Consider the following 16,123-nt stretch of genomic DNA (forward strand, 5'->3'; position numbering starts at 1 on the left):
AAAGAAAAAAAAAAGAAACCTTTGCCACTCTGGTAGAATTGCGGGGCTTATTTTATGGTGTCATGGAGGATAGCCTGGGGCCAGATATACCTGGGGCCCTGTGCCTGCTCTGCGAACTAGGCGCTCACTCTCCGAGCGGTGTAGAGGATGAGACTAAGCTGTGACAGTGCTTGACCCTTCCGCGGAGCGTATTCAGCAGGAGCTCCGTGCGCAGGCGCAGAGGAGAGAGCGTCCCCTCACCCCACGACCAGCAGGGGTCCTGCGAGGCGGGTGCGGAGCCCCGCCTGATGGTGGCCAATCGCGAGCTGAGGCGACGGTGCCACGCCCCTCATGCCGGTATCTTAAATGCGCAAAGAAAGGGCGCCGGGGACACCTGGTTGGGCTCTGCAGCTCCCTTCTGGGTTCCGAGGCCCAAGCCCTTGGGAGCGTTTGTGAGTGGAAGGGAGGTCACGCTATCGTCCGCGGCCCCAGCAGCCCAGTGCCCTCACTGGATCCCGCGACGCGGCTCCTTTAAGAGCCTCGTGGGTCGCCCGCCGTAGGTCACTCCCCGGCCATGCGGGCGCTGCGGGCCGGCCTGACCCTGGCGTTGGGCGCGGGGCTGGGTGCGGCCGCCGAGGGCTGGCGGCGGCGGGAGGACGCGCGGGCGGCGCCGGGGCTGCTGGGCCGGCTGCCCGTGCTGCCCGTGGCGGCGGCCGCCGAGTTGCCCCCTGTGCCCGGGGGACCGACGGGCCGCGGCCCGGGCGAGCTGACCAAGTACGGGCTGCCGGGGCTGGCGCAGCTTAAGAGCCGCGAGTCGTACGTGCTGTGCTATGACCCGCGCACCCGCGGCGCGCTCTGGGTGGTGGAGCAGCTGCGACCCGAGCGTCTCCGCGGCGACGGCGACCGGCGCGAGTGCGACTTCCGCGAGGACGACTCGGTGCACGCGTACCACCGTGCCACCAACGCCGACTACCGCGGCAGTGGCTTCGACCGCGGCCACCTGGCCGCCGCCGCCAACCACCGCTGGAGCCAGAAGGCCATGGACGACACGTTCTACCTGAGCAACGTCGCGCCCCAGGTAGAGCCCGTGCCCCGGGCCGGTCGCGGAATGCGGGGCCGGCGCCTGGCCTCGCGGGGCCTCGGTTTGTTCCTCTGCAGAACAGGGCAGCTGCCCAACGCGCCCCGGGTCAGGCATCGTGACATCCCGTGGCGGGAGGGAGGAGCACTGGGCTCCAGGCACAGGCTCTGCAGGCCGAGCAGGGCTTGAGCTTCAACTGCGAACCCTGGGCACCTCCCTGAGCGTCGCTTTCTTCGTCTAAAAAATGGGGATAATACCGTTATTCACCTTCCTCCTGCGGTAGTGATGAGGCGCTGAGGCTCACAGAGGCAAAGTGATGGGCACAGTGTCACACAGCAGAAGAAGGCAGGCTGTCTGTTGTAGAACCGCAGCGCCCAACCTATTGGGCACCAGGGTGCGGTTTCGTGGAAGACAGTTTTTCCACGGCTTGGTGGGTGAGGGCGGGTTTCAGGATAATTCAAGTGCGTTACATTTATTGTACACTTTATTTCTATTATTATTACATTGTAATATATAGTGAAATATACAACTCACAGTAATATAGGATCCGTGGGAGCCCTGACCTTGTTTTCCTGCAACTAGACAGTCCTATCTGGAGGTGATGGGCGACAATGACAGATCAGGCATTAGGTTTTCAAAAGGAGCGCGCAACCTCCTCACATGCGCAGTTCACCATAGGGTTCCAGCTCTTATGAGAATCTCCAGCCGCCACTGATCTGACAGGAGGCGGAGCTCAGGCTGCCGTGTGATCAATGTGGGGTGGCTGTAAATACAGATGAAGCTTCCCTTGCTCGCCTGCTGCTCACCTCCTGCTGTGTGGCCCGGTTCTGGTACCGGTCTGTGGCCCAGGGGTTGGGGACCCCTCGTCTATAAAACCCTGAGCCTCCAGACATCGTCCTACCCTGCCTGCCTTCGGGCAGTTTCGAGGCAGACACCTGGCCCACGATCAGGTTGTTAGTGCAGGCACTGTGCACTGGGCCAACCACCCTCTCAGCCTGTTCCCAACAGGTCCTGGCACCAAAGGATGGAGACTGCCATGGGGCTCTGGGTGGAGCCCACGGGGCACCAACCTCTGACCCAGCTTCCTCCCGGAACACAGCCCCCTATCCACTTTCCATTGTCTGAGGCCTGGAGAGCTCAGGATGGAGGCCAATTCATGACATTCCCCGCTAGGCTCTTCCTGTGGCTCAGACTGGGAAAACGAACGAGTTGGTAGTTGGAAGGGCTGGTCTTCCCATGAGCCCCTGGGTGGGGCTGGGGACAGGCCTCAGTCCTTCTCTCTGAAAGGTGGAGGCATGCTCCTTCCTTCATTCGACTCTTGGGAGCTGAGAAAAGAGTGACACCTGGGCTGTGGGAGGGACAGAGGGTGGTCCTAGCACTCTATCAGCCCTGGGTTTCAGGGAGTGACTTTCATTCCTTGAGCCTCAGTTTCCTCATGCTTGTCTCTCACTGGATATCTCTGAGCGTGTCTATCCCCTCAGGGCCTGGGGCAGCCCTCTGATAGAGGAGGACGGGTCCCAGCCACAGTCCTGCTAAGCCCTCCCTCTCCTACCAGGTGCCCCACCTCAACCAGAATGCCTGGAACAACCTGGAGAAATACAGCCGCAGCTTGACCCGCAGCTACCAAAACGTCTATGTCTGCACAGGGCCACTCTTCCTGCCCAGGTAAGGTGGAAACCAGGGGGCGGCAGAACCTCTCACTCACCCGAGGCCCCTACTGCCACTCATAGGGCCAGGCTTGCCCTAGGCTCTGGGTCAATACCAGTTCCCTACTCATCTGGTTTCTTGGCAAGCCTGTCAGCTTCCCTGCCTCGGGTCCCCTTTCCACTTCCACAGCCAAAGACCTGTTGGGTACTCCTGACCATCTCTCCTCTGCCCATGGGCAGCAGCAGGCCCTGAATCTGCCCCCGCTTCTCCCTGCTGTCACCTCTTGGCATGCCCACCCAATGTTGTTCTGCCCATATGGAACCCCCTGCAGGTCTGCGGTGCACCAAGCTCTCCCGCCTTCCCCCTGCAGGTCCCCGGTGCACGGAGCTCTCCCACCTTCCCCCTGCAGGTCCCCGGTGCACCGAGCTCTCCCGCCTTCTCCCTGCAGGTCCACGGTGCACCAGGCTCTCCCGCCTTCAGTCTCTGCTCTGCTTGGAGCACTCCCCTCCACCCTTCTCGGGAGTTTAAACCTAGATCTGCCTGACCCAGGGCCTCCACTCTTGCTCCTGTGCAGCCCTGCCTCTCAGCTGGAAGCAACTGAGCACCTCTGGGTGTGCTCCGTGGTTTTTCTGGCCTGCAGAGGGCTGGGACTGAGAGGCAACAGGTCGAGGCTGAGCACTCTGGAATCCACAGGCTCGGGATGGAGTCCAGGCCTCATCACCTAGTTCCTTGGTGCTGTGGGCAAATGACCTGTGTCCCCCCCTGCAAAACCTGTGACCTCTTGGTTGATGTCACATGCTTCCCCAGGGCCTGGCCCATGGTAAGGGCTCAGCACAGGCTGGCCAAGGCGGTGGTTGGGACACTGATCAAATTTCATTAGCAGGTGCCTCCTAGGGCCCTGTGCAAGGAGACTCTGCTGAGGGGGAAGCCCCCGTCCGGTGTCCCGGCACCTGTGCTGGTGCTGGGATGTCACCTGTCATGGTCCTTGCCCACTTGGTGCTCACCTCTGTGGGGAGAGATGGACAGTCATTAAGTCTCCCCTCAGACGAATGTGAATATTCAGAAGGCTCAATTCTTCTAGCAGCATTTATTGTCGCCCACTCTGCCTGACCCAGTGTTGGGCATAAGGAAAACAGAGGGAAAGAGTTAACCACCCTGGAGAGAGTTCCAGCCTCAAGGAGGAGCCAGGCAGGCTACAGAAGTCTCACAGTGAGGGAGTGGTCCTGCAGGTTGACAGAAGTTAGAGGACAGATCAGGGAAGGCTCCCTGGAAGAGGTGGCCTTGGCTTCATCCAGGCCCCCTGCCCACGTGTGCCTGGGTCTGCCCACAGGACAGAGGCTGATGGGAAATCCTACGTAAAGTACCAGGTCATTGGCAAGAACCACGTGGCAGTGCCCACACACTTCTTCAAGGTGCTGATCCTGGAGGCAGCAGGTGGGCAAACTGAGCTCCGCTCCTACGTGATGCCCAACGCACCTGTGGATGAGGCCATCCCACTGGAGCGCTTCCTGGTGCCCATCGAGAGCGTCGAGCGGGCTTCGGGGCTGCTCTTTGTGCCAAACATCCTGGCGCGGGCAGGCAGCCTCAAGGCCATCACGGCGGGTAGTAAGTGAGGGTGGAGCCCAGCGAGACTGTGGGTGTGTGCAGGCTGGGCGTATTAAAGGTGGTAACTTTTGGAGACAAGTCTGGTGGTGTCCGTCCCAAGTGACCTGCAGAGCCCCTGGTTTCACTGCTGCTTCACTGCTGTCCTGGGCCCCTTAGAACTTTCAGGTGTGCTGGGCACCCGCCTGGGTGAGGCCAGGCTGCAGGGCGGCCAGGGAGATGAGGATGGCTTCCTGGAAGAGAAGTGTGGCAGTGGGCTGGGGCCTGGGAGGCTAGGGGGTGTCCCCGCTCCCAGCCTGTCTTCAGTGCCTGGCTGCCCAAGACCCAGCCCACTGGGGTCCCCTGTCCTTAGCAGGGCCTGGTGAGGTTAATGACAGGCCCAGTTTCACACTGCACACTTGCCACCTAGAGGACTACACAGCCTGCTCCTCAGGCTCCTCTTCTGTAAAATGGGGGTGAAGGTAACAATGCCCACCTCCCAGGGCCAGGGGAGGGCAAGGAGAGGGGCAAGAAGTTCTCACCCCTCATGCAGGGGTTGAAAGGGTGGGAGCCAGGGTTCTTGCTGGGGGGTATAGCTGTCAGGCTCAGACTGCTTGGCTTGGGCAAGGCCGTAGGGATGGGTAGAGGGCTGTCGGCCCTGCGAGACTGATGGGTGTACCAGCCTTCCCAGCAGACTTCCCGAAGCACAGCGTCCCATGCCTGACTCCAAAAGTGGGTACGCAGGTTCCATGAGGCCCAGGAGGAAGGCTCCAGCTGCACGTGGCTTCCCCCGCGGGACAGATGCAAGTGAGACCCCAAGGGGAGAGCTGCTGTGCCCACCGTGATCACACACAAGGAAGTGGCACACTCCCAGGGCCCTGGGAGATCACTGAGCGCACAGCTAAGGAACCAGAGGCCCGGAGCAGGGGTGGCCAGGGCCCCCTGGGTCACCCAGTCTGGGAGCACAGGACGGGCACTAGCACCCATGGTTGACTCCCAGCTACACTCATGTCCCGTCGCTGTGGCAAGAGGCCAAGAGGGGATGAGAGGATCACCTCCAGACAAGGCAGCCATGGTCAAGGGTGGGTGACAGGGCAAGAGTAGCACCCGCCCCTTGGACAGATCCCAAGGCCCCAGCGGCTGGCGGTCGGGGAGGCAGGTGGGCTCACCTCTGTGCGGATGGTACGGCTACCCTGGCCAGGACAGGTATTGACGTACAGGTCAAAGAGGACACTGGGTTCAGCCACCTCCAGGTTGGGGTCAGCATCCACTCCAGCTTCCAGACCCTGGAGGCCCCCGAACACCACAAGAGCATGCCTGGCACATGTAAGAGGGGGTCACTTGAGTGGTCATCAAGGCCCCGGCCAGCACAGCGCCCAGACCTCAGTCCCTCCCCACCCCAGACAGCAGGGGCCCATCTGTGCAGCTTCACCCACCAGGCAGGTTCCTGGCCACATTCCTCCTGACCTGGCCCTGGCCCCAGGAGGTACACACCTGAAGTTGGGAAGCTGGGCAGAGGCCACATCTGAGCCGCGCTCTGACGTCCCGATGGTCAGGTCATACCCATCCTGGAAGGGGGCCTCAGCAAACACAGCACCTGGGGGTGGGGCCAGCTCAGTGCAGGTCCTGCTCCCCACAAGCCACAGCTCCGGGTATTATGTGTGTGTGTACTGAGGCAGGGGTGGGTGGGAAGAGCTCTCTTGGTGTGTGTGTGTACTAAGGTAGGGGTGGGTGGGTAGAGCTCTGGGTGTGTGTGCACTGAGGCAGGGGTGTGTGTGTACCGAGCAGGGGTGGGTAGAGCTGTTGCTGGGAAGTCAAGGACCGAGCAGGGCAGACACCAAGCCTGTGCTTGGCTGGGGAACAGGGCAGAGACTGGATAGGAAGAGGCACCAAGAGCATGAAGTGGGCCTCTGACATCTCTGGCCCTTTTGCCTCCATTCCCAACCCTACAGAAACATTATTGATCAATAATGATACTTTTGCTCAGCAGTCCTTAATAGCATTCCAGGCAGTGCATCCAGGGAGAACAAGGCCCAGAGAAGGGAAAGCACTTGCCCAAGGACACACAGCAAGTTGACAGGACCAAAACCTTGGTCTGATATTTGGGTCAGGCAAGGCTCCCAGCAACCTCCCAGAAGGATGGATGGATATTCAGAGAAGTCAACGCTGTCCTTACTGAGGCAGGAAGCCAGTCGGACGGTGTAGCCCCAGTAGAGACCAGCTTTGGTGCGAGGGTCCTGCGATGACACCACTTTGCCACGGTAGGTCTTGCATTCTGGAGGGGTGACAGAGTCTGTAAAGATGGGGTGAGGAATGGAAGCAGGTGGCTGAACCCTGGAGCTCATCAGCCCAACCCAGGGGTTGTGGAACCTTCCAGATACCTGGGAGCTGCTGCTGATTCAGTCGCACGGTCACCCGAAGCCCGGGATCCAGGTTCTTGTCAATCTTCACCTCCTGGGGAGAAGCCAGAAGAAATGGGTGCCATTCCTCTCAAGCTCAGCAGGGGCCACAGCTCTTCCAGATGCCACCAGGGGAGCCCCGGGGCTGGCAAGGGACCAAGGGGTCCAGGTCAACCTGCCACCCTCCACCCCTGGCACTGGCTGAACCTGCTCACAAGAGATCATTTGTGTAAAACACAGGTCACTGGCCAAACATGCACCTTTGGGGCGCTCATGGCACGGGGCAGAAGTAGATGAAACCCAGTTTTCTACATTTTGGTAGCTCTGCCACTTTTTTTTTTTGAGATGGAGTCTGGCTCTGTCACCCAGGCTGGAGTGCAGTGGCGCGATCTCAGCTCACTGCAACTTCTGTCTGCTGGGTTCAAGTGAATCTCCTGCCTCAGCCTCCCGAGTAGCTGGGATTACAGACGCGTGCCACCACGCCTGGCTCATTTTTGTACTTTTAGTAGAGACAGGGTTTCACCATATTGGCCAGGTTGGTCTCAAACTCCCGACCTCAAATGATCCACCTGCCTCAGCCTCCCAAAGTGCTGGGATTACAGGCGTGAGCTACTGCGCCCGTGTTGTGCTTTCTGATGGGAGGGGACTCCACACGTCAAGGTTTCTGCCTCTGATTTGAGGAGACTTGAGGGTAAAGAGACGGCAAATTAATGCCCTCATCCCAGCTTGGCTCTGTGCCACACGGGAGCAGCTCCAGAGTGACTTTCAACTTGTTTCTGCAGGGTTTTGTTTGGAGCATGAGGACTGTCTTCTGTTGATTTGCTTTTTAAGCAACAGTAAATTCATTCTGGCTTTACCTATTGAGCCCCATTTTGCACAATTCTCTGGCCTAAATTTGCATCAGTGAGGGATTTCGGGCAGGTCCAGGGCTCCCCGCAACATCCATCTGCTTGCCCTCCATTGCCAGGGTGTGTCCTGGAGGTGTGTCCTAGCCCACCTTTCTGTTCCTACCTTTTTCATGCCACAGTTGACAAAGGAGCCGTGGCCTGGCCGGGTGGGCCGATCCACCACGATGCCCTCTCGGAACTCGGATTCCTCATCCTGACGCATGTGGTGGGGGCTGTCCAAGGGGTTCAGGAGCCCTGTGGAGGCAGGGCTGGGAGGAGTCTGGGAAGTGCTAGGGCACACAGGGTGCAGTGGAGACCCTGGAGCAGAGTCCCGGCTCTGCCACAGACCTGTGTCTTGGCATCAGGCACAGGTCTTGCTCTCCCAGGCCTGCTTTCCCACCTGGACAGTGCAGGGTAGGACTGGGTGGTCTCAGTGTCTGTGAAATGATCCAGGGCAAATGGGGGGGAACAGGCCCACACAGCGTTACCTGCAAACTGTAGATCCTGGTGCTTGGGGAAGAATGCCTTCCTCAGGTACCTAGGAAAGAATGCTGACCTCGACATGTTCCCAGGGGAAGCCGCCTCCTACCTGGCTTCCACTTTGACACACCCCTCCCTCATGCTCAGGGGAGTGACCCCCTTACTGCGGACACTCCAGGTATTGCAGGATCCGGGCCAGCTGTATGCACGCCTGCCCCTTCTTCCCAACTCCTGTGAATTCCCCCTCCACAGTCCTGGAGAGAGAGAGATGGGGGCTCAGGATCCAGCTGTGGCCCCTTCAAGAGCTCCTGTCTACAAGTGCATGCCTAGAATCCCAGCTACTCAGGAGGCTAAGGTGGGAGGATCATCTGAGCGCAGAAAGTAGAGGCTGCAGTGAGCCATGACCATGCCACTGCATGCACTCCAGCCTGGGTGACAGCTGAGGTACGGGTTTAGGCCTTCCGGCTCCCAATCCCACCTCTGCAGTCATCACCCCCACCTGGCAACTCTACCCACTAAGGATTACAGAGGGAGTATTTCAGGCAGGGCACGAGGGAAGAGCCAGGCATATGGACGGGGGCAGGGTAAAGCCTCGGCCCATCCCGGCAGCCCCTCCCTCTCCCTGAGCCCTGCACCCTGTGGGATGGCCCCTTACTTGGCATCCTGGCCCTCCTCATCAAACACCACGATCTCATCCACACAGAAGATGGCACAGGCTCTGGCAATCTGACCGGCCAAGTAGGTGCGAAGCTCCGGCGACTGTGCATTGTCCAGGATAGAGCCCGGCAGGGCTACGCTCAGTGTGTAGGGCCGCCCTGAGCAGGGGAGGGATGTTGTTCCCAGCCAGCCTGAGAGGCAAGGGCCCCCCACCTTCCTCTCGCTTCCTCTGTCCCCAGCACCCATGGTTTGAGAATTTCCCAAGTGGGAGGAATTTTGAGATGAGCAAAATAGATCCACCTCCCCTCTCTGGGCCTCAGTCTCCCAGGAGGAAAATGGACCCAACAATCTCCACGGCTCCTCTGAGCAGGGCAAACCACTGGGCAAGACTGTGGAGCGGTTAGTAGCAATGGCCTAAGTTCACATCCTGGCTCTCCCACTTACTGCCTCAGTTCTCCAGCTATCAAATGAGGATAAAATGAAAGCTGGTATCTAATAAGGCTTTAGTGTGTGCACATTAACCCGATAGCCATTAACCTGATCCCTAGTGAGGATACTGCCATTATCCCCATTTATAGACCAGGAGCCTTCAGCCCCGGGAAGTCAAATACACAGCCCAAGGTCACACAAAAGGTGGCTCATGCCTGTAATCCCAGCACTCTGGGAGGCCAAGGCGGGCGGATCACCCGAGGTCAGGAGTTCAAGACCAGCCTGGCCAACATGGCGAAACCCCGTCTCTACTAAAAATACAAAAATTTGCCGGGCATGGTGGCGCATGCCTATAATCCCAGCTACTCTGGAGGCTGGGGCAGGAGAATGGATTGAACTGGGAGATGGAGATTGCAGTGAGCCGAGATTGAGCCACTGCACTCCACAACAGAACGAGACTGTGTCTCAAAATCTTTGAACAAACAAAAAAGCCCAAGAAGCACATAGATAACATGGTTTCACTGTTGTAACGTATCTGTACTTTGCTACACAAGGATAAGTAGATAGAATTGTTTGGACAAGCTTTTGCTACAATGTTTGCTGGGATTGTTCCTTTCTTCTTTGTAGTTTTCTGCCGTTTTTATTATGGAATCAAAGTAAATGAAAAATGAAATTAAAGCACACAGAAAATGCTCAATAAAAAAGTAAAAAAATCAGGAAGATCATGAAGTTCTAGAGGTCTAAGTTAAGAGATACGAGGCTTGGGCCGGGCACGGTGGCTCAGGCCTGTAATCCCAGCACTTTGGGAGGCTGAAGTGGGTGGATCACCTGAGGTCAGGAGTTCGAGACCAGCCTGGCCAACGTGGTGCAACCACGTCTCTACTAAAAATACGAAAATTAGCCAGGTGTGGTGGCGCACGCCTGTAATCCCAACTACTCGGGGGGCCGAGGGAGGAAAATTGCTTGAACTTGGGCAGTGGAGGTTGCAGTGAGCAGAGATGGTGCCATTGCACTCCAGCCTGGGCAACAGAGCAAGACTCCACCTCAAAAAAAAAAAAGAGAAGGCTTACCTTCCATAGGCTTGAAATTTACCTAAGCAAGAGGTCAGAACTCAGTTTGCTGGCTCCCTCCCTCTCTGGGCCTCACTTTCTCCATCAGGACAAGATGTTTGGACCTACTGGTCTGTAAAGGCCCTTTCAGATAAGACGTGTCTGCTCTGCCTGCGGGACAACTACTGTGGGCCACAACCTGTGGCCCTCCCCAAGACGCTAGCTCACCGCGGTCCTCCTTCTCTGCCACTGCCTCCTCCTCTTCCTGGCGCTTTTCCTGTTCCTCCTGTGCCCGCTGCCGCTCCAGTTTTTTCATCAGCTTGAGATCCTTCCATTTCTTTTTCTCCTCTTTCTCTGGATAAAAGAACATCCTAATTGGCCGAGGAGATAGTTCCCACTCATTGGGTCAGCCTGGACTCTGGAGAGCTGCTGGGTGAGAAGCCAGAGGGCAGCAAGGGAGCCTCCCCAGGGCTCCCGGCCCCTGCCTCCCCACTTTGGGTGCTGCAGGACCCAGAGGGAACAAAGCTGGTGTCTTTCCCCAGGGTTTGACTGAGCACTGGTGGAGTGGCCTATGGGAAGATACTCTTACCCACCCTTACTTACTCTGTTGCTTCCATTTTCGCCACTCAATCCTTTGGCCGTGTTCACCCTGGAGAAGGAGTGGTAAGAGAATTATGAGCGTGAGGCTGATGGGGGTCTGTTTGCTGTACCATAGCCAGCCCCTCCACACGGGGCGGCAAGGAAGCCAAGGAACCTCTGCGAACTGCTGCCCCAGAAAGCGGCAGGAGGGCAGGGACCCGCTGTATCCCCAACGCCTGGGACCCAGCCTGGCTGGCACACAGAAAGCACTCAAGAAACTGTCGAATGAGTTCCCACAGAACAGAAGAGGAACCTGAGGCTCAGGGGACAGGACTGCCCACAGTCGCCCTGGAAGTTAGAAGACATAAGCCACGAAAGGGCTCCGGATTCAGGATTGCGAGCAGGGTCCCGCCTCCGCAATCCAGCGGAGGCCAGGGAGCCGCAGTGGGTTCCGGAGAGGACACGGGCGCTGTTCCCATCCTGCTGAGACTCACGCGGCACCTTCGGGGGTTTCCGGCCTGAGATCAGCGGGAAGCAGGCAGCAGGAGGCGCGGCCCGGCCCCGGCGAAGGCCCGCACGCCACTGGTTCTCACGCGTCCACCATGCTGCTCTGCGCAGGGTCCCGCCGCCCGCACTTACCGGGCCGCAGGGCCGCTTCCTCCCGCGCTCCGCCATGTTCCGCACACACCGTCGGTCACGCCTCTGCCAATGAGACTCGCCTCTTCCGGCCACACCTCCCTTAAACTGTCCAATCGGAGAGCCCATGCCGACGGCTGCAGGAGCAAGCGGGCTGGTGTAGGTCGGGCGGAATAGGTGTCCAAATGGGCGGCATCGCGGGTACTGTGCTGAATTTTGGATGGCTCGGAGCCCCCTTCTGAGTTGGGACAAATACAACACTCAGACCTCTGAGTAGTTTACTTGTTAAAAAAATTTTTTTTTTGAGACAGGGTCTCGCTATGTTGCCGAGGCTGGAGTGCAGTGGAGCGATTCTAGCTCACTGCAGCCTTGAGCTCCTGGGCTCAAAGGATCCTCCCACCTTAGCCTCCCGAGTAGCTGGAACCACAGGTGCGCAGCACCACGCCTAGCTCCTGGAAGGCTTTATACATGGGGACCCTGGGGCCTTGAGCTGCAGTGTGATTCAGAGCTGAAAATGAGATAATTTACTCCAGGTTTCTTATAGATTCGTTCATGTACTTTGTTTTTTTTGAGGCAGAGTCTCGATTCATTGCCCAGGCTGGAGTGCAGTGGCGCAATCTCGGCTCACTGCAACCTCCACCTCCTGGGTTCGAGCAATTCTCCCGCCTCAGCCTTTCAAGTAGCTGGGATTACAGGAGCGTGCCACCATGCCCAGCTAATTTTTTTGTGTGTTTTCAGTAGAGATGGTGTTGATGTTGATGTTGGCCCCGTGTTGGCCAGCCTGGTTGAACTCCTGACCGTAAGTGATCCTCCAGCCTCAGCCTCCCAAAGGGCTGGGATTACAGGCGTGAGCCACCGCACCCGGCCTTTTTTTTTTTTTTTTTTGAGACAGAGTTTCGCTCTTGTTGCCCAGGCTGGAGTGCAATGGCTCGATCTCGGCTAACAGAAACCTCCGACTCCTGGGTTCAAGCGATCCTCCTGCCTCGGCCTCCGGAGTAGCTGGGATTACAGGCATGTGCCACCACACCTGGCTAATTTTGTATTTTTAGTAGAGACAGAGTTTCTCTATGTTGGTCAGGCTGGTCTTGAACTCTTGACCTCAGGTGATCTGCCCACCTCGGCTTCCCAAAGTGCTGGGATTACAGGCATGAGCCACCACACCCGGCCTCTTTCTCTTTTAATTAACAGACTATATTAATTGGGACTACAAGTGTGAGCCACCATGCCCGACTAATTTTTATTTTTTTTCTTTTTGTACAGATAGTGTCTCACTATGTTGCCAGGGCTGGTCTCAGACTCCAGGGTTCAAGGAGTCCTCCCAACTTGGCTTCCCAAAGGGCTGAGATTACAGACGTGAGCCATTAATGCCTTTTATTTTTTGAGATCTAGTCTCACTCTGTTGCTCAGGCTGAAGTGCAGTGGCATGATCTCGGCTCACTGCAACCTCTGCCTCCCAGGTTCAATCAATTCTCCCGCCTCAAGCTCCCAAGTAGCTGGGATTACAGGCACTTGCCACCAAGCCCGGCTAATTTTTATATTTTTAGTAGAGACAGGATTCTCCATGTTGGTCAGGCTGGTCTTGAACTCCCGACCTCAGGTGATCCATCTGCCTCAGCCTCCCAAAGTGCTGGAATTACAGGTGAGCCACCGTGCCTGGTCTCGAACTTAGATCTCATACTAAATTTGTTGTGATTTTTGACAGGTTTATTTTTTAGGCATGACCGATGAAGACATTGGCCATGTGAAAAAACAAACACAAAAATCCCCCCAAAACAACAATAACAAAAAGACACGGACCATGTGATTAGGCTCAAAGTCTAGTCCCTCACACCTCCCTGGAGGCAGAGATGGAGGGGGCCCGATGGGCTAAAAGTTCTGACCCCGTAATCGCACAGTGCAGAGGGATTCCATGTGACTAACAAGACATGCCTATCTTCCAGAAACTCCAAGGAGTTTAGGAATTCTTTACTAAGGACCAGGGGCAAAGACCGAATATATATTTTATTATATGATATATTCCTATCACATCCCCCAGTTAAACATATGATATGCGCCAAACCCATGCGCTTGCTATGCAAATGCAACTTCGAGACCAGGCCCCTAACATCACCTTTCAAAGAAATTCAGGAGCTACTATTGCTATCCAGTGAGACTCAATCGGGGCCAGCTAGAAGGCCTGGGCACGCCACTTCCCCTCACCTCCGGAGTGCTTTCCTCTCTTGTGAACTGGAGATAACTCAGGTCTCAGTCTCAGAGGCTGTGTAAGATGATGTGCGTCCGAGTGCCTGGCAGGTAGGGCTTGCACAATCAACATTCAGTCCTCCTCCTGGTAATTATTTAAGTCCCCAGTCCTCCTGGCCCCCACTGTGCTGTTCTCTCACCCCTGTGGGAATGTCCATGTCTTCCTTGTCACAAGCTCCAATCCCCTCCATACACACACACACACACACACACACACACACACACACACATGACACCCCCACCCCAGCCACCATACCCAGCATCAATAACTGCTACCATCAGATTAATATGAGAGGCCAGCTATGGTGGCTCACGTCTGTAATCCCAGCACTTTGGGAGGCCGAGGCGGGCAGACGACCTGAGGTCAGGAGTTTGAGTCCAGCCTGGCCAACATGGTGAAACCCCATCTTTACAAAAACACAAAAATTAGCTGGGTGTGGTGGTGGGTGCCTGTAGTCCCAGCTACTCAGGAGGCTGAGGCAGGAGAATTGCTTGAAACCAGGAGGTGGAGGTTGCAATGAGCCAAGATCATGCCACTGCATTCCAGCCTGGGTGACAGAGCGAGACTCTGTCTCAAAAACAAAACAACAACAACAACAAAGATTAATAGTGAGGAATTCATTTGAGGGCCTTGGGTTCTAGGCCTGGTTGTGCCACTATGTGACTACAGAAACCATTTCTACAAAGTTGCGGGGGTGTCTGAGCTTCTCCTGGGCATTCTTAACAAGTTAGATCAGCCATCAGCACGAGTGTGAAGCAGAGAGAAGCCGTCAATAAGGATTTGAATAACTTAAACATTTTATTATGGATGAAAAGGAGTGGCTTGAGGACTCAAGTCTAAAGGCAACTCCCCAAGGCCAAGATGAGCCAGGGAAGGTGAGGTTATGCCTGGGCCTTAGCAGGGGCCATGCAGGGCTTGGATGTGATCGATACATGGTGGGACTCTACCGTCGGTCTCAGCCAAGCCTGGAGAGACCAGAAGAAACACAAGGCCCTACAAACCCACCTACGGAGGGGCAGGGAGAGGCCCAGGTCAGGCCACCCTCACCTTTCAGGCAGGAGGCACTGGGTTCTCTAAGATGAAGGGCGGCTCCCACCCAGAACATTCTGTGTCACAGAGAAGAGGTTTCCCAATAGCATCTTCCCCAACCTGGAAATGTCTGAAACCTGGACAGACACTCAGAGAGGTTCTCTGCGCGCGTGGGGATGTCGGGGCCAAGGCGTGACTTCAGGGCTAGAGCTCCACCTGCCACTTCCGCAGCTTCTCGTCCATGGCCTGGAGCGTGGCTTCATCCTGCACCAGCACAGATTAGTCCTACACTCTCCCCATGCGCCCAGTGGGCCTCGGGAAGCTCTGTGAGGTCTTTCCTCCCCCAGCCCCACCCTTTACCTTCACAAAACAGAAGCGGATATAGTGGTCAAAGTGCTTCTGATGCGGCACACTATAGAAGATGGAGACAGGGATGGCCACCAAGCCCTGGGGAGGAAGAAGGACATGTCTCAACACGGCCTTGTGGACCAGCAGGCCTTGGCTCAGGAAGGGACAGAGAGGTTCCCACGACCAGGAAGGGAAGGAGAGTCAGCTCCAATCCAGCACCTAGTGCTGCATCAAAGTCAGAGGAACAAGGCCAGGTGCGGTGGCTCACGCCTATAATCCCAGCACTTTGGGAGGCTGAGACGGGTGGATCACCTGAGGTCAGGAGTTCAAGACCAGCCTGGCCCACATGGCCAAACCCCATCTCTACTAAAAATACAAAAATTAGTTAGGCATTGTGACACATGCCTGTAATCCAAGCTACTTGGGAGGCTGAGGCAGGAGAATTGCTTGAACCCAGGGGTGGAGGTTGCAGTGAGCCAGGATTGCGCCACTTCACTGCAGCCTGGGCGAAGGAGAGAAAATTCATCCAAAACAAAAACAAACACAAAATCAGAAGAAAAGAATCCCAGAACATCATTCCAAGTCCCTCCCTGGGTATAGAGGGCAGATGGAGGCTGAGAGAGGGAGGATCATGGAGCAGGTCAGGGCAGAGCCAGAGAAGAACAAAGCCTTAGAGTCACAGATCGAACCTGGATGGACCTCAGAGTTAATGGGCCAACTCCTCACTGTACAGATGGGAAGATGGAGATCTAAAGAGGCAGGAAATCCTGCCAGCCCACACAGCATCTCTGTGCAAGTTAGAAACAGGTTCCTTGGGCCAGGCACGGTGGCTCACGCCTGTAATCCCAGTACTTTGGGAGGCCAAGGGGAGTGGATCACCTGAGGTCAGGAGTTGGAGACTAGCCTGACCAACATGGTGAAACCCCGTCTCTACTAAAAATACAAAAATTAGCCAGGTGTGGTTGTACATGCCTGTAATCCCAGCTACCCAGCTACTCAGGAGGCTAAGGGAGGAGAATCGCTTGAACCCTGGGGGTGGAGGTTGCAGTGTGCTGAGATTGCGCCACTGCACTCTAGCCTAGGCGACAGAGTGAGACTCTGTC

The 16,123-nt window shown here is 56.6% G+C and overlaps 3 protein-coding genes across 12 annotated transcripts in view; 1 reads left to right on the forward strand and 2 right to left on the reverse strand.

Annotated features, from left to right (window-relative positions):
- Positions 1–337: 337 nt before the first annotated feature.
- Positions 338–4,387, forward strand: ENDOG (endonuclease G). Of its 2 annotated transcripts, none has more exons than XM_012508683.2 (3): positions 338–1,057; positions 2,613–2,722; positions 4,035–4,387. In XM_012508683.2, the coding sequence occupies exons 1-3, from the start codon at positions 554–556 to the stop codon at positions 4,315–4,317; spliced, it is 897 nt and encodes a 298-aa protein (XP_012364137.2). In that variant the 5' UTR covers positions 338–553; the 3' UTR covers positions 4,318–4,387. The 2 variants fall into 2 exon arrangements, with proteins under 2 accessions (XP_012364137.2, XP_030673835.1); XM_030817975.1 differs by having other exon boundaries at positions 3,153–4,382.
- Positions 3,776–14,750, reverse strand: SPOUT1 (SPOUT domain containing methyltransferase 1). Of its 5 annotated transcripts, XM_030817973.1 has the most exons (14): positions 14,691–14,750; positions 11,405–11,639; positions 10,790–10,835; positions 10,415–10,540; positions 8,707–8,866; positions 8,216–8,305; positions 8,060–8,109; positions 7,696–7,826; positions 6,667–6,739; positions 6,462–6,578; positions 5,780–5,882; positions 5,455–5,602; positions 4,965–5,069; positions 3,777–4,539 (listed from the first exon to the last, which is right to left on the reverse strand). In XM_030817973.1, exons 2-14 carry the CDS (start codon positions 11,528–11,530, stop codon positions 4,471–4,473), a joined length of 1,344 nt encoding a protein of 447 aa, XP_030673833.1. In that variant the 5' UTR covers positions 11,531–11,639; positions 14,691–14,750; the 3' UTR covers positions 3,777–4,470. The 5 variants fall into 5 exon arrangements, with proteins under 5 accessions (XP_003264272.2, XP_030673833.1, XP_030673832.1 ...); XM_003264224.4 differs by lacking the exon at positions 4,965–5,069 and having other exon boundaries at positions 3,776–4,539; positions 6,462–6,560; XM_030817972.1 differs by having other exon boundaries at positions 3,777–5,069; positions 6,462–6,560.
- Positions 14,417–16,123, reverse strand: part of KYAT1 (kynurenine aminotransferase 1) — a 30,207-nt gene continuing 28,500 nt past the window's right edge. For all 5 annotated transcript variants that reach the window (XM_030817968.1, XM_003264221.4, XM_030817969.1 and 2 more), the window contains 2 exons: positions 15,033–15,119; positions 14,417–14,936 (listed from right to left, as the gene is read on the reverse strand). In XM_030817968.1, the coding sequence (XP_030673828.1) occupies positions 14,877–14,936; positions 15,033–15,119 (147 nt within the window). In that variant the 3' untranslated portion in view covers positions 14,417–14,876. The remainder of the gene's footprint in view (positions 14,937–15,032; positions 15,120–16,123) is intronic.

Source organism: Nomascus leucogenys, chromosome 8 (assembly GCF_006542625.1).
Source record: "Nomascus leucogenys isolate Asia chromosome 8, Asia_NLE_v1, whole genome shotgun sequence".
Lineage (NCBI taxonomy): Eukaryota > Metazoa > Chordata > Mammalia > Primates > Hylobatidae > Nomascus > Nomascus leucogenys.